The sequence below is a fragment of the Castor canadensis genome, chromosome 16, assembly GCF_047511655.1.
Source record: "Castor canadensis chromosome 16, mCasCan1.hap1v2, whole genome shotgun sequence".
Taxonomy (NCBI): Eukaryota; Metazoa; Chordata; class Mammalia; order Rodentia; family Castoridae; genus Castor; species Castor canadensis.
In genome coordinates this window covers 25,550,750-25,576,207 of record NC_133401.1, presented here as the reverse complement: position 1 = coordinate 25,576,207, position 25,458 = coordinate 25,550,750, and the positions used below count along the sequence as shown (strand labels likewise).

Genomic DNA, 25,458 nt, shown 5'->3' with positions numbered 1-25,458 from the left:
GCATCAGAAATATGATGTGGGTGGATTTCCCACCCAGGTGTGTTCTGCCTCTCAGACCATGGTCTGTGACTGCTCCCTTCTTTCTGCAGAAGTAAAACTTTTCTTTTTGCCTTGCTGAGTGACTCCCGAGTGTTTCTTTGATCATCATTTGGGAATGGCATTTCTAACAGTAACCTATATCAGAAGCAATGTCTGGCAGTTTCTTTATGCTATCTCCCTGCATGTATAAGTTACATGCCTTGATCCTCTTTATTTCTCCTCTCTGTTTCCTTCAACACTGTCTCTTTTATTATTGTTATTATTGTTATTATTATTATTGTCTCTTGTTATTATTGTTATAATTATTATTGTCTCTTTTATTATTGTTATTATTGTTATTGTATTGTTTTAGACCTAGTTCCCACATATGAGGGAACATGAGATATTTGACTTTTTGAGCTTGGCTTATTTCACTCAGTATGATGATCTCCAGTTTCATCCATTTTCCTGCAAACAGCATAATTTCATTCTTCTTTATGGCTGAACAATACTCCATTGTGTGTAAAGAAATCCAGTAACTATTGTTTTTAAAAGGCAGGAAGGGGGAAGTGGGGATAAGGGATTATAACAGAGGGGTGAAATTATTCAAAATACACTGTATGCACAAATGGAATTTTCACATGGAACCCCCTTGTACTATTAATGAATCATAAATAATATAGTAATAATAATAATAACAATAAATAAACAATATCAGAGCCCTCACTAAGTGTCAGGCTCTATCCAACTGCTCTTAACATGTCAGCTCTATGAGTTACATACTATTGTGTCTATTTTTTTTCTTTAGTGATGTGTTTCTTTAGGGGCTGGTTGTCGCTAAGTATTTTCTTTTAATTTTAAAAATTATAACTGATACATTAAAAATTGTATCCAGTTAAAGGATGCCATGCAATGTTTCACTAATCCATACATTGTGCAATGTGTTTGTTCATTCATGATTCATTCAAGAATATTGATCAAATGTCTCTCGTGTACCGGGCCCTATTCCAGGTGTAGGGACAAAGTAGGAAAGACTTCAGAAAGCAAAATTGAAAAAAACTCATCTATGATTTCTCAGGAATACATCCTAGTGGGGAGAGACAGAGAGTAAAGAATATTAATCAGTAAAATCTGTGTAAGGCTAGTGATATGTACTGAAGAGTGAAGTCTGTGAAAGGTACATATATTCTACAGTCACTTTACATAGGATGGTCCAAGAAGGGCTAAATGAGAAGAAAAGTCAAGACTGAAGGAGGGGGAGGTGGACCATGTGCATCTCTAGGGTGAGAACATTCCAGGGAGAATGGCCAGTGCAAAGGTTCTAAGGCAGATGCTTGCCGGGCATATTCTGGGACGAGGAAGCATGTCAGGATGGCTTCATCAGAGTCAGGAGGTGGAGGGAGGAGGAGGGAGGGAAACCAGGACTAAATCAAGGCGCAGAACTCTGTAAATAAGACTGAGGTGGAAAGCCCTTGACTGTTTTTAAGCAGAGGAGTGTCAAAAATGATAAAGTTTTCCTTGTATTCAAGTGATACTTTACTATCAAATTGTGTCTTGTGATCAGGATGGCTTAACTTGAAACGTGGATTTGGACTTCAAGGAAAAATGATTGTCAGGGAAGCACTGGTGTGTGTGGTAATGCACCAGCATCCTTGTCCATCCTGCACAAACACCTGGGCGTTGTCCCTGGGCATCCTGTGTGAACACCTGGGTGATGTGTGCCCTCCCATTCCAGGGATGGTGATCAGAAACTGGAAGCCTGTTCCTCAGACTTTCCTTTTCAGAGATCACCTGGGTGTCACCTGAACACTTCCTTTCTCTGAGGTGAACCCAGATCAGCCTGGACCTCACCTCCGCCGTGCTCCTCTGGACCACCTGTCCTCGATGCTTGTCTGGGGACCATTTCTCCATATTCAGCTCTCTCCTCCAGAGCAAGATTCTCACAAAACCCGAGTCACATTCCAAGCCATGATTTCAGATTATAAAAACATTCCAGCTCCTGGCTACCTGCTTCCATTATCTGATCTCCTCAACAGACATTTTCTGTGTCATCTTGGTACTGTGGCATCTTTTGACAAAGTTCTGCTTTCAAGGGATTGATTTCCAAGAATGACAGACAAAAAGTTGGCATCATCTTCTCTCCTCTGGATTTTCCCAGACTCCAGAAACGAGCTGAGTTGGCACCATGTATGGGTGGCATCCTTAGCACCTGGTGGCCACTGCTCTGCCTGTCCCCTGTCTTCCAAGGTGACCCCAATTCTCCGGAGAGCTGAGGTGTTTTAAGAGGATGATAAAGACAGGTTGGGGAGGGAAAGGTTAGGAGCAAATGGGGCAAGCCAAGGCCCTGGCATTGCTCCAGGAGACAGATGAGGGTGGAGGTGGTAACATGTGAGGTGTCCTGGAGAACTGAAGGAGAAATCCATGTAATTTTCTGGGGTATGAGGAAAAAGGGAGTTGAGAATCACACTGTTTTTTCAAGTTGAAAAATCTAGAAGCTTGGAATTCCCATTGGCTAGCAGGGGAAGGGTTGCAGAAGAAGAACAGTTATGGGAATACAGGAGACTCAGCTATGAACATGATGCATGTGGACCTTTAAAAAAAATTTTTTATTAAGATATATTCATTGTACAGGGGGTATTCATAGTGACAATTCTGATTAGGCTTATATTGTACATTAGTTATATCACCCTCATCATTTCTCCCCCCCCAACTCCTTCCCTGCCCCACTTAAAGCACTTGCAAGAGGTTTCTTTGTTCTGTTTCATATATGTATATGAAGTCCATCCACCATATACCCTTACCTAAATCTCCATTCACACTCCCACCCCTATTAGTACCCCTCCCCCCCACTGTACCTACTTTACAGCCCTGTCTTTCATACCAATATTTAATTTTATGTTCAAAGGGGTGTCTCAGTGCATGCCCACTATGGGTGTGCTTTACTTTGGTCTGTTAAACTCCTTCCATTGTTCTCCCTTATCCCTTTACCTCCCCCCCTAATTTTCAACAGTTTTCAGTATACATCCTTATATCCTCTACCTTCATAGACATTATGTTTTATGATATTATTGATGCTCTATCATTTCCTTTTCCTTTCCCTCTTTCCCCAAGTTCCAGGTAGTAGTTACACTATTACAATCATGTTCTATATCTGAGTTTGTATGTGATCATGCTTGTTTTGGTGTATATGTTTGTGTTTGTGTATATGATCTAGTGATACTACTCCTGGGCATCTACCCAAAGGAATGTAAAACAGGATACAGTACAGACACCTGTACACCAATGTTCATTACAGCACTATTCACATAGCCAAGCTTTGGAATGGAAACAATCCAGATGCTCCACACTGATGAATGGATCATGGAATCGTGGCATATATACACATATTACTTAGTCACAGGAATAATGACCTGGGGTTTGAAGGTAAATGGTTGCAATTAAGCAAAGTAAGCCAGGCTCAGAAAGACAAAGGCCACATGTTTTCTCTCGACTGGCTTTTGAAATCCAGTGTGTAGTCTGGTACCTTCCATTGGTTTTGGGAAATATTGCCCTTTAATTCTTCAAAGATTGCTTCTGCCTTGTTCTCTTTCTCTCCTCTCTATTTGGCATTCTGTTAATACACATGTGAGACCTCTCACCACATCCCATGTGTGTCTGATGCTCTCTCTGAGTTGCTTTTTTTGTTTGTTTGTTTGTGTCACTGGGGCCTTAGGGCCTCCAATTTGCTAGGCAGCTACTCTACCACTTGAGCCGCATGTCCAGTCCTTTGAAAATTTTAGTTTCCTTTCCAGATAGGATCTTGCTAACTTTGCCCAGGCTGGTCCCTCTCCAACCACAATCCTCCTATTTCCACCTCCTGAGTAGCTGGAGTTACAGGTGTCAGTCACAATGCCTGGCATATTTTTGAGATAGGATCTTGTTGACTTTTGCTTGGCTTGCTTCAAATCACGATCCTCCTGTCTCTTCTTCCCAAGCATGAAATGATTTTTTTTTAAGACAGTGTCTTGCTATGTAGCCTGGGGTGGCCTGGAACTCATGATCCTCTAGACCCAGCCTTCTGAGTTCTGGGATTACAGGTACACACCACAATACCCAGCCTGAATCTTTGCTCTGTGGTTGCTTTGTGCTTTTATCTGGGCTGTGTCTGTTCACCTCTGTTGCTGTTCAAATTGTGGTTAAGCTCATCTGCTCAGTTCATAATTTCTATAACTGCATTTTTCAGTTCTAGAATTTTCATTTATTTGGTTTCATGTTTTCTAGTTCTTTGTTGGAATTCACCCTCTCCTCCCTCACCCCCACCATTCTGCTTCCACTTATGGTTCAGTTTTTATATTGTTTTTTGAGAAAAGGTCTTGCTATCCCCTAGGCTGGCCCCAAACTGACTGTGTAGTTCAGGCTGGCTTTGAACTGACCATCTTCCTTGTCTCAACCTTTCCCAGCTCCCACTTGGCTTTCTGGTCTCTTGTCTGTTACTTTTACTTTCAGAATCAGTAAAAATGTTCGGGTACAACTACCCGCAATGTGTGAGTTCTCCTCCTGGCTTCCTTCCTCTTTCTCATCTTGGACCCTTATATTCTGTCTGCCTTGGAGGCTCTCCAAAGCCTACCAACAGATGTTCTTTATTTTTTCTTCAGCCTTTTTTGAATTTTTTTTACAGTGAGACATTATGAATAAAATAACCTAGTCAGATATTTTGGGGAGCTAAGCTTCCATCAGCATAGCTTGCAGACATAAATCCATGTATTTATTCAAATTTATTCAAATCTCTAGGGTTGTTATCTTGGTCCGTGCATCTTGTCTCACCTGGAAGGCAAAAACTTCCCAACAAGCCTATCTACTTCCATTTTTCTTTTCTTTAGTGAAGATAACTGTATAGCAATAGCTTCACATCTTACCTCCTGTACAATGTTGATCAATCCTCTGAGCCTCAGTGCTCTCAACTATAAAATGGGTCTAATAAGGGAAACACCTTCACAAATTATTGTGAGAATTAGGTCAACTGTCCAGATGGGGGACTAAGATCAGTGCTGGGCTACTTCTCAGAAAAGCTAGCTGTTATTTTTATTGTCTGCTGCAATTTTGTCTTCACCAAGTGGTCATGCAGATCTATTTAGACAAAAAAAGTATGAATACCTCATACTTATGCCTAAAATCTCTACTAGTTTCTTTTTTTGTTTTGGTGGAACTGGAATTTGAACTCAGGGCTTCACTCTTACAAAGCAGATGTTCTACCTCTAGAGCCACACATCCCAGTCCACTTTGCTCTGGTTATTTTGGAAATGGGGTCTCATGAACTATTTTCCCGTGCTGGCCTTGGGTCACCATGTAGATGGCTGCCCCACTAGAATCCTAGTCCCAGCTCTTCTTACACACAGCTGTGGACTTGTGACTGATTCTCATCCCTGGAACAAGAGCAGCAGTGATATGTGGGGCCTCAGGGTTTTAAAAACAGAAATGGGGCCGAGTGTGTTGGTGCATGACTATAGTCCCAGCTACTTGGGAGGCAAAGGTAGGAGGGTCATGGCTCAAGGCCAGCCCTCACAAAAAGTTAGAGAGACCTTATCTCAGAAAATAAGCTGGTGTGGTTCCTACCTATAATTCCAGCTATGTGGGAGGCAGAGGTAGGAGGATGGTGGTCTGAGGCCAGCCCCAAGCCAAATCATGAGGCCCTATCCAAAGCAAAAAGGATTAGGGGTGTGGCTAAAGTGGTAGAGAGCTTGTCTAACAAATGCAAGGCTCTGAGTTCAAACTTTAGTACCATTCTCTCAAAAAAAAAAAAAAACAAACCCAAAGTGGACGTGACATTTTCAAATCTTTCCTTCCCTGAGGTTCTAGGACCTGTTGGAGCTAAGAACTAGAGGTGTGTGTCAAAGTCACCCCAGAAAGAACTCCAGGTGGCAAATATGACAGTGTTACCTGAGTGAGAAATAAACAATGGCCATTGTGATAAAATCTGGTATCTTAGGTTAGGTCACTAGAAAGATCTAGTGACACTGCAGGTTGTACAGTTTTTGCAATGATTTGTTGTGCATCTTCCTTAGATGATGGGCTTCATGATTTGTGTATGTCATGTACCTGGCACAGACCCAAGTCCTCTATGAACACCACACTAAATATGTGCTGGCTGACCAGGTCACATGGATTAAGGGCCATTGAGAAGGGGAATTATTTCAGGTTCCCTGTCCTATGTCAGCCACACCTAGCATCACAGCATCATTTATGTCTCACTTCTGAGTCCCTCACCACCGCCCAGTGTTAACCTTCTGATGCAGGCCTAGTGCTTTGATCAGAGACAACACTCAGATAGGGACAGATAAAACCATCAAAGGAGGACGGCTCTCCTCCTTTCTCCAACAGAAGGAGAAACCAAACCCTGTGGCTGGCCTTTCTGTGAAACCCTTGCAAAGAAAACCACAAGACGGTTGCCACTGCATCTCAGGACCCACATTCTGTGCATCTGTGTTCCATGGCAGTGGCTGAGGTAGGCAGCACAGGGCTGACTAGGTTTGCATCCTGGGATTCCCTTAGTGAAGCATGAAGCAGCAGGAGTGAGCAAGCAGGGTCTGAGCCTAGACCCAAGTCCTAGCTGGTGCCAAGCTGTGAGACCTTAGTGATTGAGGGGACCAGAGACATCAACAAGAAAGCGTTGTCTAGCCAGACTTGGGGTTCTCTGCCCAAGGTGGAATCAAGAGTTGAGAGACAGAATCAAGCACAGATATTGAGTACATGGTGGAGCATTTTGGGGGAGGGGTTCTCTTTTATTAAAATTATTCTTTATTTTATTACTGTACATTAATTGTGATATTTCCACACACATGTATAATGTACTTTGATCAGATACAGCCTTTCTATGGGTCTTTCTTGTCCTGTCTCTCCCCTTTTAAACAACGTTAATGATTTCATATTTTTAGACATGCATATTAAGTACTTCATTCATGTTTGTACAAGGGGAGGGGTTTTACTATGACATTTCAATACATGCATATGATGTACTTTGATTATACTCACCCACCTGTTACTCTTTATTACCCCTTCCCTCCAAGTGACCCTCTTTGAACTTTTCCTGTGAATTAAAAAAATGGGTTTCATTATGACCTTTCCATAAGTACATACAATGCACTTTGACCTGCTCTCCCTGCACCCTATCTTTTTCCCCTCCCACCTCCTACTTCACCAAATAGTCCCATTTTGTATTTGTGTCCTTTTTGTTTTAAGCTATAGTCTTCATATGATAGTGAACATGCAGGCCTTGTCTTTCTAAGTCTGGCTTATTTTGCTCAATATTATGATCTCCAGTTCTACCCATTTTCTTGCAAATGACATCATTTCATCATTCTTTATGGCTTAATAACTCCATTGTGTACATATACCACATTTGCTTTATCCATTTGTGGGTGGATTGGCTCCTAGGCTGACTCCATAACTTGGTGAATTGTGAGCAATAACCATGGGCGTGCAGGTGTCTCTTTTAATCTTTCGAATATTGACTTAGGAGTAGTATAGCAAGATCACATGGAAGCTTTTAGTGTCTTGAGGAACTGCCATACTGATTTCCATAGTGGCTTGGCTAATTGACATTCCCACCAACAGTGTATGAGCATTGGTGTTGTAGTGTAACAGCCTTTGCTGCTGTTTGTTTTCTTGATTGCTAATTTGACTGGGATGAGATAGAACTTCAGTATCACTTTCAATTGCATTTCCTTCATGGCTAAAGACATTGAATATTCTTCATGTATTTATTGGCCATTTGTATTTCTTTTGAAAACTGTTCAATTCATTTTAAATCTGATTTCTCTGCCAGAACTGAGTTGCACCACATGATCTGAGCCCAGGATGATATGTCTTCACCCTAAACTGTGATGGTCTATCTTTAATCGACCCTCACCAGAACAGCTGGTGTTGAAGGAAGAATGGCTGATGCGGTTACTTTGGGAGTCATTTTGAAGTTTAAAGTCCTAAGTGTCTGGAACTCTGGAGACTCTAGATTTGAATTCCTTTCTAGATAACTTCTCCAGGGTCACAAACTACCAGAAGAGGTCTGTGAACCTCTGGGGCTAGGAACCTTCTGAACCTGATGACTTCTATCTAGATGGAGAATAATATCTTCAGCCCAAAGAGGAAGATGTCATTGGAGTTTGGGAAAACATCCAAGTTATCCATTATATCCACAACAGCAGATAATTCAGGGCTTCACCATAGTCATACCTCATGATGCTGGGTTGGATACATATCCAAAGGTGGACTAGCTACAGGTTTTGCCCCTCGGGATCAGAGATAGGGGAAAATGAATGGGCCAAGTGGAATCCTTGCTGTGTCAAAGTCCAGAACTAAGGGAGTTGAGAGAGGAGAAAATAAGCCCTTTGTGCACAATGTCCTCTCTCTGTTCTAAGGAGTCTGTGATTGCCTTCAGGTTAGCCAAGACTTGTGGTTTCTAGAGGGAGCCTGGAATTGCCTCTCTTTGATGTCACCTAAGGCTTCAGGTTGAGAAGTTTCCATTAAGCACAGAGGAGTCTATCATCCCAGGACAATTGGTTTAATGTGCATTACTTATTTAGATAGTTTTCACATGAGGCAGAGACAGGTGGCTAGTTACCAGAAGAGAAAATGTGCACTCCCCCTTTCACAGAAAGAGGGAGTTTCTGGGAAGTGATCACTCTCAGAATCAGTTACATCCATGTGTGAACACACAATTAAATATTACCAGGAAACGTAAGCAGAAACAAGTCATGTCCCTTCCAGATCTGTGACTTTTGTAAGCAGACACACATTCTCTACTCTCTGTTTCTCTTTCTATTATCTGAGAGCAGAGGACATCCACAGATGGAAAACCCCAGTGTTCATGAATCACCCTAGAAAAGCATATTCAAATTCTGCCCAGAGAAATCTCCACTGGTCATTTGTATAAATGAGAAACAAAATCCCCTTGAGTAAAGCCAGTGGAATTGTAGGATGTGGTTGTTACCTTGACTAGTTTTATCCTAATTTTTATATCCCAATCATAGTTAAATAACTTGTGACTGTTTTTTTCACTCTGTGTCCCTGGTTGGACTGGGAGCTCTGTTGAGGTTAGAGGCTGCATCTGTTTTCCTTACTCCTGAATTTCACATACTGGCATATAATGGCAACTGATAAATTTGGGCTGGTTGGTTTCTGAGAAAAGAGGTTTCACACATTCACATTCATGAAAACTCACAGAGATGACCTGCCCAAGGCCACTGGGGAAGACATAACCAGAGGAGAAACTTAGTCTGTCTGACTCCTCAGCTGGTGTTCTGTGCCCCTTTCAAAATCTCAGGAGTGGAGTTATCCCTGCACACTGACCAGAATAGCTGAAGTTCAGATAGCTGGCATTAATTTGGAGCAACAAGAACAGGCATTCTCTGCTGGTAGGAAGGTGACACTGTGGCCACCACTGTGGATGCAATGTGACTGTTTCTTATAAAAGCAAATACACTGTTGCCATATGATCCAGCAATTAAACTTTTCTCAAAGAATTTGAAAACATGTCCACACAGAAATCTGCACATGGAAATTTACATCAGCTTTAATCATAATTGCTGAAAGCTGGCATCAGCCCAGATATCCTTCAGTCTGTGGATAAACTGTGGTAATCCGGATAATGGAATATTATTCAGTGTTAAAAAGGAATGACTCTCAAGCCATGAACAGACTTGGAGAAAACCAAAATGGGTGTTGCTAAGTGAAGCCAAACCAAAAAGGCTAAATATTGTCCAACTATAGGATATTCTACAGGCTATTCCAAGTACAGGACATTCTAAAAAGGGCAAAACATAGAGACATTAAGGGGTAGGGCTGTAGCTCAGAGGTGTGAGGCCCTAGGTTCCATCCCCAGTAGCACACACACACACACATACACAAAGAGGAAGAGACAGTCAAAGATCAGTAGTTATTGGTGTTAGACTGTGGGGAAGGATAAACAAGTGTAGCACAGATGGTTTTTAGGGTGGTGAGACTACTCTGTATGATACTATGATGCTGGATACACGCCATTAGGCATCTAACCAAAAACATAGAGTGCACAACACCTAGAGTGAACTATAAGGACTGTGTCCATGTAGGTTCATTGATTTTAACAGGTGTACCCCTCTAGTGGGGACATTGATAGTGGGGGAACCCAGGAGGTGGAGGAGTAGGGGGACTCTTTGCAGCTTCTGATCAATTTTTCTATGAGTCTAAAATTTCTCTTTAAGAAGCCTTTTTTACCTGGAAATGTCACAGAAAACACCCTGGATAGCTACCTTAAACAAATAAAAATGTCTTTTTTTTCCTTCAAAAATGGAGAACAGGAAGGAAGGTAAAACAGGTCCTGTCTGGGGGTTGGCACCATTTGGGTGGGGATATAAGAAAAGGGTGAAGAAGACTGAATGTGGTGGAAATATTATGTATTCATGTATGCAAATGGAAAAATGAGACCTGTTGAAACTATTCCAGGAATGCAGGGGAAGGTGGATAAAGCGATTGAAGGAGGGAGTGAGTTCGCCTATGATTATTGTATGAACTTTGGTAAATGTCAAAATGTACCTCAAGTACATCCATAACATTATAATTTAAAAAAAAAGAAAAAAGAAGTCTATTTTGGGGGGCTGGCAGAGTGGCTGAAGTGGTAGAACCCCTGCTTAGCAAGCTTGAGGCCCTGAATTCAAACCCCAGTACCATAAAAAGTCTATTTTAGCATAATAAAACCCATTAAAATTATTTTCAAAAAGGGAGGAGTGAGGGGAATAAGCCTAGTAATGGAGGGAAGTGAATATGGCCAAAATACATTTTGCATAATATATATGGAAATTTCTCAATGATCCCCCTCTTGTACAACTAATATACACAAAAAATAAAAAAGAAGTCTATTTTTAAAAGAGTCAAGTTGCCTGTTAGAATTTGGTGTCTAGTGGAGGACACTGGTTGCGTGTGTGGGGCAAATGAAGCTGTGGAGAACTCTTGTCACCATACGAAACACTTCTCACCACTGAGCTGAGAAGTGGACACCATGGTATGCTCACTGCTCAGTCAGCTCTGAGCATTACCTCCTCCAGAGGATGAGGGCCTCAGGCCTTTCCTGCCTCTGACACAGCCCTGGTCCTCCTCTGCAAGTGTGAACCCTGAAGTGTGTAGACTGGGGCTTCCCTAGACTCGATTGGGTTGACTGAGGACCATAGGACTTGGGTGATCAGGGAAGAAGGCAATATCTATGCAGCACTAGGCTTCACTGGCTTAGGCCAGGTACACAGCTGGGAGACTTAATCAAGCATGGATTCTGGATGAGGTGAGGCAAGGAGCATCACATCTGGTTCCTCTTCAAGTCCGTGTCTGGCTCAGCACACCTGAGCACATTTAGAGACTGTTGCCAACACTCAGAGACCACTCTGCTGTATGCTACAAAGACATCACACAAGTTGGTTAACAGGAAGGACTGGGGTCATTGGGATTTCTCTAGGAGCAGTGTTGGGGCTAAAATCTGAGATGTGTTGACTCATCTTCAGGTATTTCCTCCATACCCACTACCAGAGACAGGCTGGTGGGTATGAGACAGGCTGCTGTGGCCTGCATAACAGGCATATATTGTATATTGTGGGGAGCTCCTGGGTCTGTGTGCTCTGTAGAGTAGGTCAGAGCCTGAGCTCTGGGGTAGACAGACTGGCAACCACGCATTAAATTCTCCATCACATCCATGATAGAGATACTGTGGCCTAGTGACTGTCACTACTACAGCAGTAAGAAGTGTTCTATTGAGGTTGTCACTGTTGGGTTATAGGCATGCACCAGAGCTCCCCAGCTCCAATTTCTGTAAAAAAGGGAGGAGGAAGTGGGTGGTCACTTGGGCCCATCTGTCTTCAGGGTCCAAAGCTGAGGGGCAGAGGAAGAGATAGACAAATTTTTATGAAGATCTCTGTGTTTACTTTCACTATGTAAAGAGCCCTCCTCAGACCAGTATGACTTGGGATGGTTCCTAGTGATTTTGTGTGTCTCCAGTGCTCTTAGAAGTTCAAGTTGGCAAGAGTCTTCTAAGACAGAGGGGTCAATCACTCTCCAAGTGCCAACTCATGGAACAGAAGCAGACACTGGACAAAACAAAACCCTGATTTTTTATTCCCGTGAGTGTGTCTTCCACAGAATGTATGTGTCATGTGTTAAAAATGGCTATTTATCAAAGACATGCCTGTGCCCCTTCATGGTGTTGAGTGACCACATGGCAGTGTTACCTTCTTGTATCCAGCCCTTTTTAATAAAATGTGAGTAGAATTGAGCATACATGAATTCTTAGCTAGTAGACTCATTCCCTACTGCACCTGGAACAAATTATTGTGTACTTTGTGGTTTAGAACAGTGAAAATTTATTATTTTCTAGTTCTGAAAGTCATAAATCCCAAGTGGGTCTCCATGGGCTAGAACCCAGGGAGCTCCATGGGAGAGCCTGCTTCCTCTCACTTTCCAGCTTCTCGAGGCTTCCCCAATTACTCAGGGAAAACAGAATATTTGAAAAAGCAAACAAAACTGAGGGAGAAAAATATTGAAGGCATTTAATAGGGTTAGTATTTTAAAAATTATTAATGTGCATTTATGCATGTGTGTGTTTTATTTTCACTTCTGAGCATATGTGGCTTCACGTTATAGACTCCCACTTATCAGATGCCTAGAATTGAGTAACTTGTAATTTGTGGATCAAGAGTTTCATTGCTGTTCCTTTAAGGGCACTTATTATATTATTTGTTGCATGTATTGTTTATTTATTGTGGTGCATCATGAATTATTTCCCGTAGGTTGCTATTATTTCAGACTAAACTGACTCTGCTAGCCAATTCATGAAAGGCATCACATATTTTTTATTTTTATTAGTATGCAATAGTTGTACATGGGGATACATTGTAATATTTACATATGTGCTTACAATATATCTTAGTAGTTACCCCCTCCTTCATTCTCCCTCATCCCCCTCTTCTTAGAATAGTTTCAACAGGCTTCATTGTTCTGTTTTCATACATGAATACAAAATATATCCACCATATTTGTCCTCCTTCACCCTTTCTGTATGCCTTCCCCCTCCCAGTGATACACATCTCTGGAAAAGACCTGTTTAACCTTCTTGTACTTCATTTTTTAAAGTGTGTATTGATAGTCTAAGGGGGTTTTGACTTGGCATTTCAGACCTGCTTATATCATGCTTTAATCAGACCCCCCCATTATTTGCCCTTTCTCTATCATCCTGCTCCGCTATTATAAGAGACACCACATTTTAAAATGGTAATGCTCTGAGTGGAAAGTCATCTCTACTGATACCCCATTTCACCCTATACTTACATAAAACTGTAACTCTGTTTCAAATTTGTACATAGAATCAACGAATCGATATATCTATACCCCAAACTCCTCATTTTGCATTCTCTTATTAATTCATCAATTCAGGTAAAAGCACAAAACTATACTATTTAAAATGGTAAAATGTAAAATTTACACTGCTCATAAATTATTTTTGGCTTTTTAAACAATGAGATGCATCAATATTTCTTCATCAGAGAAGTGGGTAATTTGCTTATGAATTTTTCTAATCAATCAAAAGTTAAAACATGTATGATGCTAATTCCTAATTTAATTACAGTGGGGATTAGGTTTGAAAATGTGAGTTTTGAGGGGAGGGGGAGGGACCAAACATTCAGACCGTGGTATCATCAAATAAGTTCTTTATATGCATATATGAAAATAGCACAATGGAACACACTGATGGGGGAAGCATGAACATGATCAAAATACATTATATACTCATATGGAACTATCATAACAAAACCTCTTTCTGCAGGTAATGTATACTAATTGGAAAAAGATGACACCTCAAGAAGCCTGCATCCTAGGGGCTGGGACCATGGCCTGGCTACCAGAGTTGTGGGACTGAAATTTGAGAATGACTGACTGCTCCCTCCTGCTCTCCTTTTACTTCTCACCAGGAATTCCATCAGTCAGGTGAAGTTGGATGCCCACTCTTTTTAAAAGTGCATACATCAGGGTGGCTCAAGTGGTAGATCACTTTCCCAATAAGTACAAGGCCCTGAGTTCAGACCCAGTATGCAGAAAAAAAATTCAGAAAAATTGGATTCCAGTGGCTCACACCTTTTATCCTAGCTATTTGGAAGGTTGAGATCAGGAGAATGGTGGTACCAGGCCAGCCCAGGCAAAAAGGTTTGTGAGATCCCAGGTTTGTGGGATGGTGGTTCATGCCTAAGATCCCAGCAACAGTGGAAAGCTTAAAACAAATAGTCATGGTCAGGCTGGCCTGGGCAATGCCCCCAAGATCCTATCTTCAAAATAACCAGAGAAAAAAGGGCTGATGTTATGGCTGAAGTGGTAGAGCACCTGCCTAGTATGTGTGAGGCCCTGAGTTCAACTCCAATGCCTCCAAAAAAATAAAGAAAAGGAAGTATAGATAAACTGGGCTATAATATGACTCAGAAATCTGGTTCTTCAAAAATACACCAATAAGAGTGAAATCTCAACTAGATGGAACTACAACCTCACAATGCAGGTATTGACAACTCACATGCATAGCAAGAAATGAAATTTAGTCCCATTTAATTAAAAAGGCAGCCAATTTTTTAAAAAATGAGGAAACGAGATAGACTTGAATAGGCATTTTGCAAAAATAGAAAGGATGACCAAATGGCCAAAATCATATGAAAGTGTTCTCGGTTGCATTGGTCCCCACAGAAATGTAAAAAAAAAATTACAGCAAAATACCATTGCACCTAATGATGTGGTTAACCAAAAAGAGGAGAAGCTTGAAGAATGGGTGAGGTGATGGGGCAACAAGACACCTCAAATGCAGGAGCTGGAGCAGGAATCCTTACAATCACTTTGAAAACATTCTTGGCAGTTTTGACTAAGTTCAACAAATGCACAGTATGTAATGCAGCCACTACTGGATTTAAGTCAACAGAGGTGCACTAGAGTCAGCCCTCTGTGTGCACAAGTTCTACATCTGGGGGTTCAATCAACTGTGAATTGAATGATATTTGAAAAAGATATTGAATCTGCACTGAGCATGTGCAAATGTTTTCTTGTCATTATTTTCTAAACAATGCAGTTCATTAACTGTTTGCAAAGTGTTCACATTGCTTTAGGCATTATAATAATCTAGAGATGATTTAAAGTGAATGGGAAGATGTGCATAGGATCTATGTAACTATTATCGATGGGTTTCGGTGTCTGAAGGGATACCTGGAATCAGTCCTTGTGTGAAGAGAAAGGATGAGTGTGTTTGCTCATCAATTGACAAGCATTAAAATACTCAATGCAATAGTGTTCATATTAGCCTAAACTAGAAGTAAAACAAATGTCTAGTCACACTAGAATGGACAACTGCTTTGTCATTATCCCCACCACAGAACACTATGGAGGTGGAAAAGTTACATTCTTTATTATGAATTAAATCTTACAAGCACTTCCTGAGCAAAGGAGGTCCGCCCACACCAAAACAACAGAGTATTTATTTTCACATCCGTGTAAAGAACCAAGGCAAGCAAATTTTATCCAAGCTGTTAGACATCAGGATAGTCATTGCCCTTTGGAAGAAGATAAAAGAAGGCAGAACAAGGAAAGTATATGAAACTGCATTTGCATGCATTTTTTTTGCTGTTATAAATAAAAGTAAGCACACACAGCACACGTAAACAAAAAAGCTGAACTACAGAAACAAGATTTGAAAGGCACTGAAAGAAAAGGAAACATTCTTTACAAGTGAGCAGCAATAGGATTTACAGAGTGTTCACAGTGGAAATGACTAAAGGCAGCCACAATGGAAAGGCTTCTGTAAAGTGCTGGAGAAAAAAAACCCAAAGAACCCTCCCTAGAATTCTAGAGTAACAGAAAATGCCCTTCCAAATTGGAAGTGACATAAAGACACCCAGGCAATGAAAAACTACCTCTGTCACCAACAGATTAGGTACAAAAAGATGAAAGTTTTTTAGGCAGGAGAAAATGATTGTAGCAAATACAGAGAAATACAGGAAGGAATGAGCAAATGGGAAAAGGTAAATATTTGGGTAGAGGTAAGAATTCTGAATGGTGATTTTATCATTGAAAAATTAATAGAACATTGAGGCATGCTCACTGCATATTTGATGAAATTCCAAAATAATTTTGAAAACAACACTTTGTACTAAAGTTAAAAATGACAGTGTAGACATCTACAGACACACAAGTAGATATGGGTGAGATGACATTGTGTTTTTAAAATGTGAAGGAAGAGATTTTGGATGTTGTTTATGTGAGATGGGGTAGGGAGAGGATGGGGTACACCACAGAAATAAATAAGGTTTTGTTAGTTCTCTGGTTTTCCTGCAAGATGCTGATTTCATGCTTTTTTAAACTTTTTATTATTTATTTAAAATTTTTTTCACATCCTACACTTATTTAATAATTTATTTTTACATTGTTTTTATTAGCATATATTAATTATACAAAGGGGTTTCACTGTTATATTTCCATGCATGTATATAATATACTCTGAACAAATTCAACCCATGTATTGTTCTTTTTCCCCCTGTTAAAACAATTTTAGTGGGTTTCATCATTTTATTTTCATACATATGTATCATGTACTTTGATCACAATCACCATCTAATCACCCTCTCCTTTCACCTTCCCTTTTCCACTGTTGCCCAGACAGTCCCTGTTTTACACTCATGTCATTTTCTTCTCTTTTCTTGTTTGTATGGTCTAGATTCCACATATTGGAGAAAACATACAATATTTGTCTTTCTTGGTCTAGCTTATTCACTTACCATGATGATCTCCAGTTCCATCCATCTTCCTTCAAACAACATTTTTCTTTATGGGCTGAATAATATTCCAGTGTGTGTGTGTGTGTGTGTGTGTGTGTGTGTAGCATAGTTTGATCATTTCCATCCTGCACATCCTTTCCTTTCCCTATTCCACTGATTCCATCATTGAGGTATAGATACATGTCTTCTTTCATCTTATTAATCATTCTTATCATCATTCCTTTGAACACAGAATTTGAAACGTCACCCCCTTCACTATCATTTAGATTCTTTGCTGTGTGGTTCTTGACATTTAGAGTCATATTCCCTTGCCTTTTCATATTTTGTGTGCTTCTACTTTATGATTTGCTCATCTGTAGACAATTCATTTGTTGGGGATTTTCATCACCTAAAGTCTTTCCCTTGAGTTATTCTCTAAGTTCTGGAAGGACTGGGTGTTGGGAGTTCTGATGTGCTGTTATACCTGATCACTGGCCTGGGAGTCTAACTCATCAATAACAAACTCACCAATTCAATACCAAACAAGATATTTACATGAAGTAAAATACCACTGATGACTTTATCTATACAACCAACCATCTCATATATGAAGGAGACAAGCATTCTTGTATGGTACAGTAGGGAGGGTGGTAGAAAAATAAAATTTATTTACTTAGGAGTGTAAAACTCAGGTAATAAAAATAAAGGGGTGGGGGAGGAAGTAAGAAAGAAGAAAGATGGGGAGAAAGAGTAAAGTGTGAGGACTACAGATAAACAAAATACCACTGTGCAGGAACATAGTTCAATTATTGTGAAGAAGGGTGCTATCATCAGGACTGCAAAGGGAAAGAAAAGTTAATGATAAGATAAGAAGAAGCTAGAAAAAACAACCAGTATAATATTTGGTAAGCAGAAGATAGGAAAAGTGAAAAGAAAAAGTAAAGAAAAAATGACGATAAATAAAAAGATCAACAAATTAAAAAGAAAAAGGCAGGATTTCTTCATTGTTGAGGAGAGTGGATGTCTTCTGTGCTCTATCAGCACAATGGATGCTCCCCTCCAATCTCTGGTCCCCCAGTTTTTTGTCTGCAGTTCTCCTGTTGCGTTTACTCACATGCCCCTCAGGACCCTGGACTGACCAGGTGTAACCTTGAGGAAGGCTCTGGATCTGGGCAACTGCTGGGGTGAGGTGGGGCAAATCCTGGGGAGTAGTAGCAATTGCCAGACATTGAGTTGATCTGCTGGGGTGAGTTGGGGCAGTTCCAGATATGTGAGGGGTGGTGGAATCCCTGAGCACAGCTAGTGGGTCAGAAAGCTCTCTGCCACCCTTGAAGCTCATGCTTTTCCATGCTCAGGGAGTCTAGTGGCCGCTCTAGACTTTCCTGTTTAGACCTCCAGTTTAATGTTTCATTTGGAGACTGAAGGGTAAATAGCTCCTATCACTTGTGTATATGCATACACTGCTGTGTTGGGTTGTAGTTTAAGGGCTGTAGCCCATACACCTCCACACCTTTCCTTGTCTTAGGATAGAGACCTGGATGCTCAGCAACAGCCAACCAGACAGCTCACTTCCACACCCTTCCTTTGGGTAGAGACCCTCTTGCTGAGCTGCTTCATCCATTACCTGCTGGTGTGGGGTTTTTAATCAGTCATCTTAGCCAAAAGTTTTCTTGGGAGTCAAATGGGTAGGCTTGGCTGGGCAGGAGCCCTCAGAGATAACACTGGCTATTGCTTCACCACCACCCTAGCCAACCCAGGGCTATGAGTGGGGACATTTAATCAGTCTGCTTAGACAATAGTTTTCTAGGGGTTCAGTTGTATTTGTGACTATGCACTGGTCTGGCCTGGATGAAGGCCTAGGGACTGAAACCAGTTTGCTCCACTGGCTCTTTTGCATGTTGTCTTTTTTGCCCTTAGTCTGTGGAGTACCAACACCAGTCAGCTTCTGTCTGGTGGCCTAGGCAAGGCTTGTAACCTGCTGTAACCTGCTGTTAGTCTTCTGTGCCTTGTTTGGTTCATAGGGTGGTGCATGTGTGTGCCTCTTGTTGGAAGCAAATCAAATAAGAAAAAAAAGGGAGGGGGCAGGGGGAAGGGTGGAGAAATGACCCAAACATTGTTTGCACATATGAATAAAAGGAAAAAAAAGACTGGATTGGGAAGGGCACAGGATGTCTCTGATCCATCCTGCAGCAGATATGTGCTTTTAGAGGTTTTGTTAAAGTTCAGGTTTTTTAAAATTTTCTTTAGCGGCTATCTAGCCTCATCCTGGCATCCTCTTTCAGCTTACTAACTTGTCCACCTCTCCTTGCAGCCATATACCTGAGATTTTATTTCTGGTTCATGAAAGCACAGAAAAGTGGTTCCTGCCAGCAATCTGCCATCATGGACTACACCATATTTTCTTTATCCATATATTGATTGATGGACACCGAGGCTGATTTCATAGCTTGGCTATTGTGAATAGTGCTGCAATAAACATAGGCATGCAGGTATCTGTACTGTATTCTGACTTACATTCCTTCAGATATACGCCCAAGAGTGCTATAGCAGGGTCATATGGTAGTTCTATTTTTTAAAATTTTATATTTTTAACTTAATTTTCTTTAAATTGGCCTTTGGAAATTTACCTGCAGAGTACTGACAAAAGCAGCTCTCTATAAGAAAATACCTCATGTGCACCACTTTCTAATCTTTATGGTGTAAATATTCACCTGGTGACTGTGGCACAAGTTTAGCATTTGACAAAAGCAAATTGTAATTATTTTGGGTAGGAGGATTAGAACAGAAATAGTGTTCTTGCCAGACACTAAGAAGGAAGCAGAGCTTCCTAATAAAGCCGTGGGTCTCATATAAAAAAATCAGGAAGCTATATTCCCTTCTTGGCCCCATTCTGGAGAAGAATGGAGAAGCAAACAGGGTAAAAAGACAGTATTCATTTCTGTGTGTGCTGCATTATTTGCACAGGAGAGTTCTGCTTAGCATAACACTTCCTGTGCATTTTCAACTTGGAAGGCTGTCTCCTGCCCAGCAGAAGTACTCCTACTTCTACCACATTCATCACCTGTTATGTCTTGGTAAATTCTGGAAGGAAAGAGAGAGGGTTATGGTGGAAAATCCCATCCTGAAGACCTGGCCTGTCTAAGTGTAGGACTGGAGGTGGGAGCCTATAGGAAACCCAATTTGTCACCATTGGAGCCGAGACTTGTATACCACAGATGACACCCAAAACTGTGAAGATACCAGTAGGTTGGGATTCCTCTGGAGGTAGGCCATCAGTTTTGAGGCCTTTCTTTCAAGTTCCATCACAGCTAGAGGATCAGGACACAGTAGGTTAGTCACCATCACCACTTTGACCCCTGTTGCTTTTTTTTGGATGGACACAGGGGATGTCCCCAGGCAGAAAGGGTGGAGGACAGAAGTGTGAGCTAATGTGAAGACTGGGGTTGCTGCTGTGTTTTCTGGAATGGAGCCCCCTTGGCATTCTAGATTCAGGTTCTCTAGGCTCTCCCCATTAGCTGAGCCAACTTGGGGGTGCTCAGGAACTGGAGTCTTTAAAGACTGGATCATGTCTCCTTATAGTGAAGGAAAGACCGAGGGTTGTAATAGATTGGACACTCTGAGGACCAGAACCTAGCTTGAGCTCCCCAGTCTGTCCACAAAAGCCAAGCTGGAGGTCATTACAACCATCCCATCTCAGAGAGGAGTGGTTAACATTGAGTTATTCAGACTATTCAGATGCCAACTCATCTCTTAATAACATTTCATGTTGTATCTTGCATCCTGTTTTTATGCCAATCTTGCCTTTACGTTTGACAACCAATCAGTATTTAATTTGCATAATTTAATAGTACAAAGGGGTTTCACTGTGATATTTACATACATACATATAATGTACTTTGGTTGAATTCACTCTATATTACTCTTTCTTAACCCTTCTCTCTCCTCCTCCTTTTTAACAAGTTTTAGTGGGTTTCATTATGCTATTTTCACACACACACACACACACACACACACACACATGCACACACTCATGAACACATAATGTAACTTTTATCTTATCTCTTTTCCTCTCTGATCACTCTCTTTTCCCCTTCCTCCCTCCGGATGGTTCCCCTTCCCCAAACAGGTCCATTTTTGCAATCATGTCATATCATTATTTTTTAGGTTGAGATTCTGCACATAAGCAAAAACATTTGATATTTGCCTTCCTGAGTTGTGTATGTATCTGAATACATTAAGAGGATCTTTATTCAATGCTTATGAAACACTCAGGGTCATGTACTTTTTGAGGAAGATGTGTTGTGCTCATGCTGTAGCAAGCCTTGGGCACATGTTTTCTCCAGATGGGGCCCAGAGTCTTAGAAGGATGTAATGGTGAAGTGACTTTCTGAGAGTATTGCAATGGCATTGCTGCATTCACTCCCTGAAGGAAAACCCATAATAGCCACCCTACGGTCCCTAAGTATGATCCTTATGTTTTATCTCTGAAGGAACCTATAAATTAATTTTTGGCAGTGCTGGGGTTTGAATGCAGGGCCTCACACTTGCTAGGCAGGTGCTCTACCATGTGAGCCACTCTACCAACCCTTTTGGAGGAGCTTATCAATGTGGATTCTATCAAACAATCCTCTTCTAAGTGGTTAGCACACTTCTAGTCCCTACCTCCTCACTGGCATATGGTTTTTAGGTATGATGGGAATATTAACCAGCATCCACTCAGGAGAATAGAAGATCTTTGAGGTAGTTAAGAGAGAGGAAATTAAATACAATAAATATAATTAAGTACCCTGAATCAGGTCCTGGCAGGGGAACTTTTGTGGGAAAATGGATGTAGTCCAAATCTAGACTACCATTTAGTTACTGTGTCAATGTTAATTTCTTGGTTTTAACAGATATACCTACATGGTTACATAAATGGAAAATTAGGGAAACAATGTTATTTGCTTATTTCCACATCTTAACTCTCACAAATAAAGTTGTCATGATCATGGAAGTGACATCTTTTAAATCTACTTATTTCACTTCCTTTGCATATATACCCAGCAACAGGATTGCTGGATTGTACAGCAGTTCTAATTTTAATTGTTTTGTTCTAGTTTTGCTGTTTTCCATATACTGCACCATTTTGCATTCCCACCAGTGGGGATCCAATTTTTCCACATCTGTGGCAGCACTTGTCTTTAAAATATGTATAGTAGAGTCTTCTTCTTCTTCTTCTTCTTCTTCTTCTTCTTCTTCTTCTTCTTCTTCTTCTTCTTCTTCTTCTTCTTCTTCCTCTTCTTCCTTTTGGTGGTGGTTCTGAGGTTTGAACTCAGAGTCTTGTGCTTATTAGGCAAGTGCTCTATCACTTGAGCCATGCCTACAGTGTGATAATAGCATATTTTAATGTGTTAATATCTTATTGGAATTTAAACAATGATCATAACACTAAAAGCTTGGGGAGGAACTTAGGGTTCCCATTGCAAAAATCAGGAAATGTTAGATTTCAGTGTTGTAATGCTTGTCCCAGGCAGATGGTTGTCACTTTATGGAGTTGGGACTGGTGTCCAAGTCAGTTTGTTTCACAATCTTATTCTGCCTTCTCCTGCAGATTCACAGTGAGGTTAATAAACCAAGGAATGAGCTCAGCAGTTTCTGAGCATTTGGGCTGGAAACATTTTTCAGAAGCTGAAACTTCCCCTGACCTCCATCCCCTGTGTTAGCAGTGAAAAGAGTGGAAAGGAGTGGAGAGAAAGCCCTTCCTCTTTGTGTGACACAGATGATGTAGAAATCCCATGACAAACCCCAGTAAACACATTCTGTCCCTTGTGTCTGCAAGGCTTCAGCTCCAGGTGGGGGTAGGCTGCAGGAGTCTGGGCCATGTTCTCCCATCCTGGCACCCTGCTGGTCCTTGGTGAGTCCTGGAAGGAGGGGTGGGGGAGGACTGGAGGGACAGGGGAGGTGATTAGGGGAAGTGGTTTGGGGAAGGGGTCTTATTCCCTACTCAGGCTTGAGTCCAACCCAGGAAATCTGGGGCACTCAGAGAGGAAAGCCCCCCTTACCTCCCAACCAATCTCAGTCTGACCTGTGAGGAGTCAGAGCTAGAAACAGGGACCTGTTCAGCTTTAAGAGAGGTTGGAGGAGCAGAGAGCCTGTTCAGAAGGGGACACTGGGGATGTCTTGAAACAAGGAAGAGTATACTCAGAGGTTAAAGAGGAGGATGGTTTGGTAATCATGGGAGGCTAAATGCTCCCAGCTCCATTAAGACCCTCTTTCATTCTGCCCTGTATAGAACCCTGGGCAGTGGGCATTTTTCTCACTGGTGTTTCTCTTCCAGTACTCTGCCTGAGTTGGACAATACGTGGACAGGAAGGTGAGTCACCCCCCCTCCCCCCGACCCAGTGCGTCTGTGCCCATGGGCAGCTTAGATAGTGGTGATGTGCATCCTGGGAGGCCTGGAGGGGCACCCTTGAATATGCCTTCAGTTGTGAGCACCCCAAGTGTGCAGCTTTCATCCAGTTCCCTCTCCCAATGTCTATCTGTCTCCTTTTGCTTTCTTATTTTAAAAATGTTTTGAATCAACAAATAATAACTGTATATATTTATGGGATACAAGATGATGTTTTGATATATGTTTGCATTGTGGAATGATTAAATTAGACTAAATAATACATTCATCACCTCACAGATGCATTGTTTTGTGTGGTGAGAAAATTTAATATCTACCCTTATAGATACTATAGTACCAGGGTCTGAACTCTTAAGAAGTTATTCCTCCTGCCTAACTGCAAATTTGTACCCTTTGGGCAACTTCTTTTCCCCATCCTCCCTCTTCCCCCAGCCTCTAGTAGTCACCATTCTACCCTCAGCTCCTATGAGATCAGTGTTTTTACACTCCACATGTGAGTGAATTAATTTTTTTTTTGGTGGTACTAAGCTAGAACTCAGGGCCTTGAACCTGCCAGGCAAGTGGTTTACCACTTCAGCTATGCCCCAATCCTTTTTTTTTTAAATCATTTTTGAAGCAGGTTTCACTGCTTTGCATGGGCTGGCCTCTAACTTGTGATCTTCTTGCCTTCACCTCCCAAGTAGCTCAAATTACAGGCCTGCACCACCAAGCCTGGCCAGTATTTGTCTTCCTCTGTCTGCTTTATTTCTCTTTACATAATGTCCTCTAGGTTCATCCAGGTTGCCACAAATGTCAGAATTTCCTTTTTTAAAGGATAAGTAGTATTCAAATGTGAATATGCACCACATTTTCCTTATACATTCAGTCCTGGATGGACCATTAGGTTGATTCAATTTCCTGGCTACTGCAAAGTAAGCTGCAATGAACAAGGGGAAGTAGAAGTCTCCTTGCCATGCTGATGTCTGCAAAGATCATTCAAATCCCACATGAGTAAGGCTGAGTCAAGAGACTCCCCCCACAAGACCAGACCTCCCTTAGCATCTGCTTAGCAATCACAAAGTCAAAACCCAAAGATTCATGTTGCATCTCACTTCTCTATTGTCCTATGCACATTAGGTTACCAGGCCCTGTTGATTGCCCTACTCCCATCTCTTCTCAAGTCTTTCCCTCTTATCTCATGTACTTCTGTCCAGTCCTTTCCAAACTACACCACCTCTCTCCTCCATGCTGCTGCTACCTGCTCGAGGACTGCTGCCACCTGCACATGCCTGATATCGCCCACACCCTTATCAGCACAGGGGGAATGATGTTGGCATTGCAAATGCATAAATATATTCATTTAATTTCTACAAAGTTTGTGGAGAGATTGGGAATTGAACTCAGGGCCTTGTGCTTGCTAAGTAAGCTCTCTATCACTCAAACCATAACCCTCAGCCCCTTCGCTTATTTTATTTTGTTTTTCAGATAGGGTCTTGCACTTTTGCCTGGGCCAGCCTGGGACCTCGGTTCTCTACTTCTGCCTCCTGAGTAACTGGGATTATAGTCATGTACCACCATGCCTAGTCCTAATTTCCGTAATTTTAAAACTTTGTTCAAAACTTCTTGTGTGTATTTTTATTTTCAGATAAAGTATTCTTCCTCAATGTCCTCTCACTGTTTATCTTCAGACAGAATCGGGCCTGTGCATCTCTCTTTGTTCTATTTTGCATCCTTTCCCTGACTACATCCTTCCCCCTTCCCTTCTGGCTCACTTATCTCTAGATTCTTCAACTCTCTTTCACTTCCTCAGATACTTTGGACCTTCCCACATGATGAATTTTAATTAACTTTTAAAAACTGACAATAAGAATTGTCTATGTTTGCCATGAACAACTTAAGTACTCATTGCAGCATGGATAAATGGAGCTAATTAGCACAGGATTTACCTCACCACTACTTTTTTTGTGTATGTGGTGAGAACACTTAGTATCATCTTGCTGGGTAATTTACAAGAAAATGATAGATTGTATCAACCGCAATCACCACATCCTACAAAGGATCTCTTGAATTTATTTCTCCTTCTAGCTGACATTTTGTATCCCTGACCAACATTGGTACTGCTTTATCAGCTTTGAATGCAATGTTTGTTTCTTGGTGTGGGGACTTTACACGCATCCCTCAGATGCCAGCTCAGGGAGGGCAGCTCTGCTTCCACCTGTCCCCTAGTTTACTGCACTCACCCCAAGAACATGCATCTCAGTCTGTAGCTGTGTCTATGAACTTGGACAGCTATTAAATAAACATCAC

General features: G+C 41.4%; 1 protein-coding gene across 6 annotated transcripts in view; it reads left to right on the top strand.

Moving 5' to 3' along the window:
* Lair1 (leukocyte associated immunoglobulin like receptor 1) overlaps positions 1-25,458 on the top strand; it is a 70,381-nt gene that overhangs the window by 31,654 nt on the left and 13,269 nt on the right. For 3 of the 6 annotated variants that reach the window (XM_074058238.1, XM_074058234.1, XM_074058237.1), the window contains exons 2-4: positions 13,829-13,989; positions 22,375-22,677; positions 23,101-23,136. In XM_074058238.1, coding sequence (XP_073914339.1) covers positions 22,644-22,677; positions 23,101-23,136 — 70 coding nt within the window. In that variant the 5' untranslated portion in view covers positions 13,829-13,989; positions 22,375-22,643. Of the gene's footprint in view, positions 1-13,828; positions 13,990-19,796; positions 20,049-22,374; positions 22,678-23,100; positions 23,137-25,458 lie in introns of those variants that run through there. The other 3 variants (XM_074058235.1, XM_074058236.1, XM_020155140.2) reach the window with 3 other exon arrangements.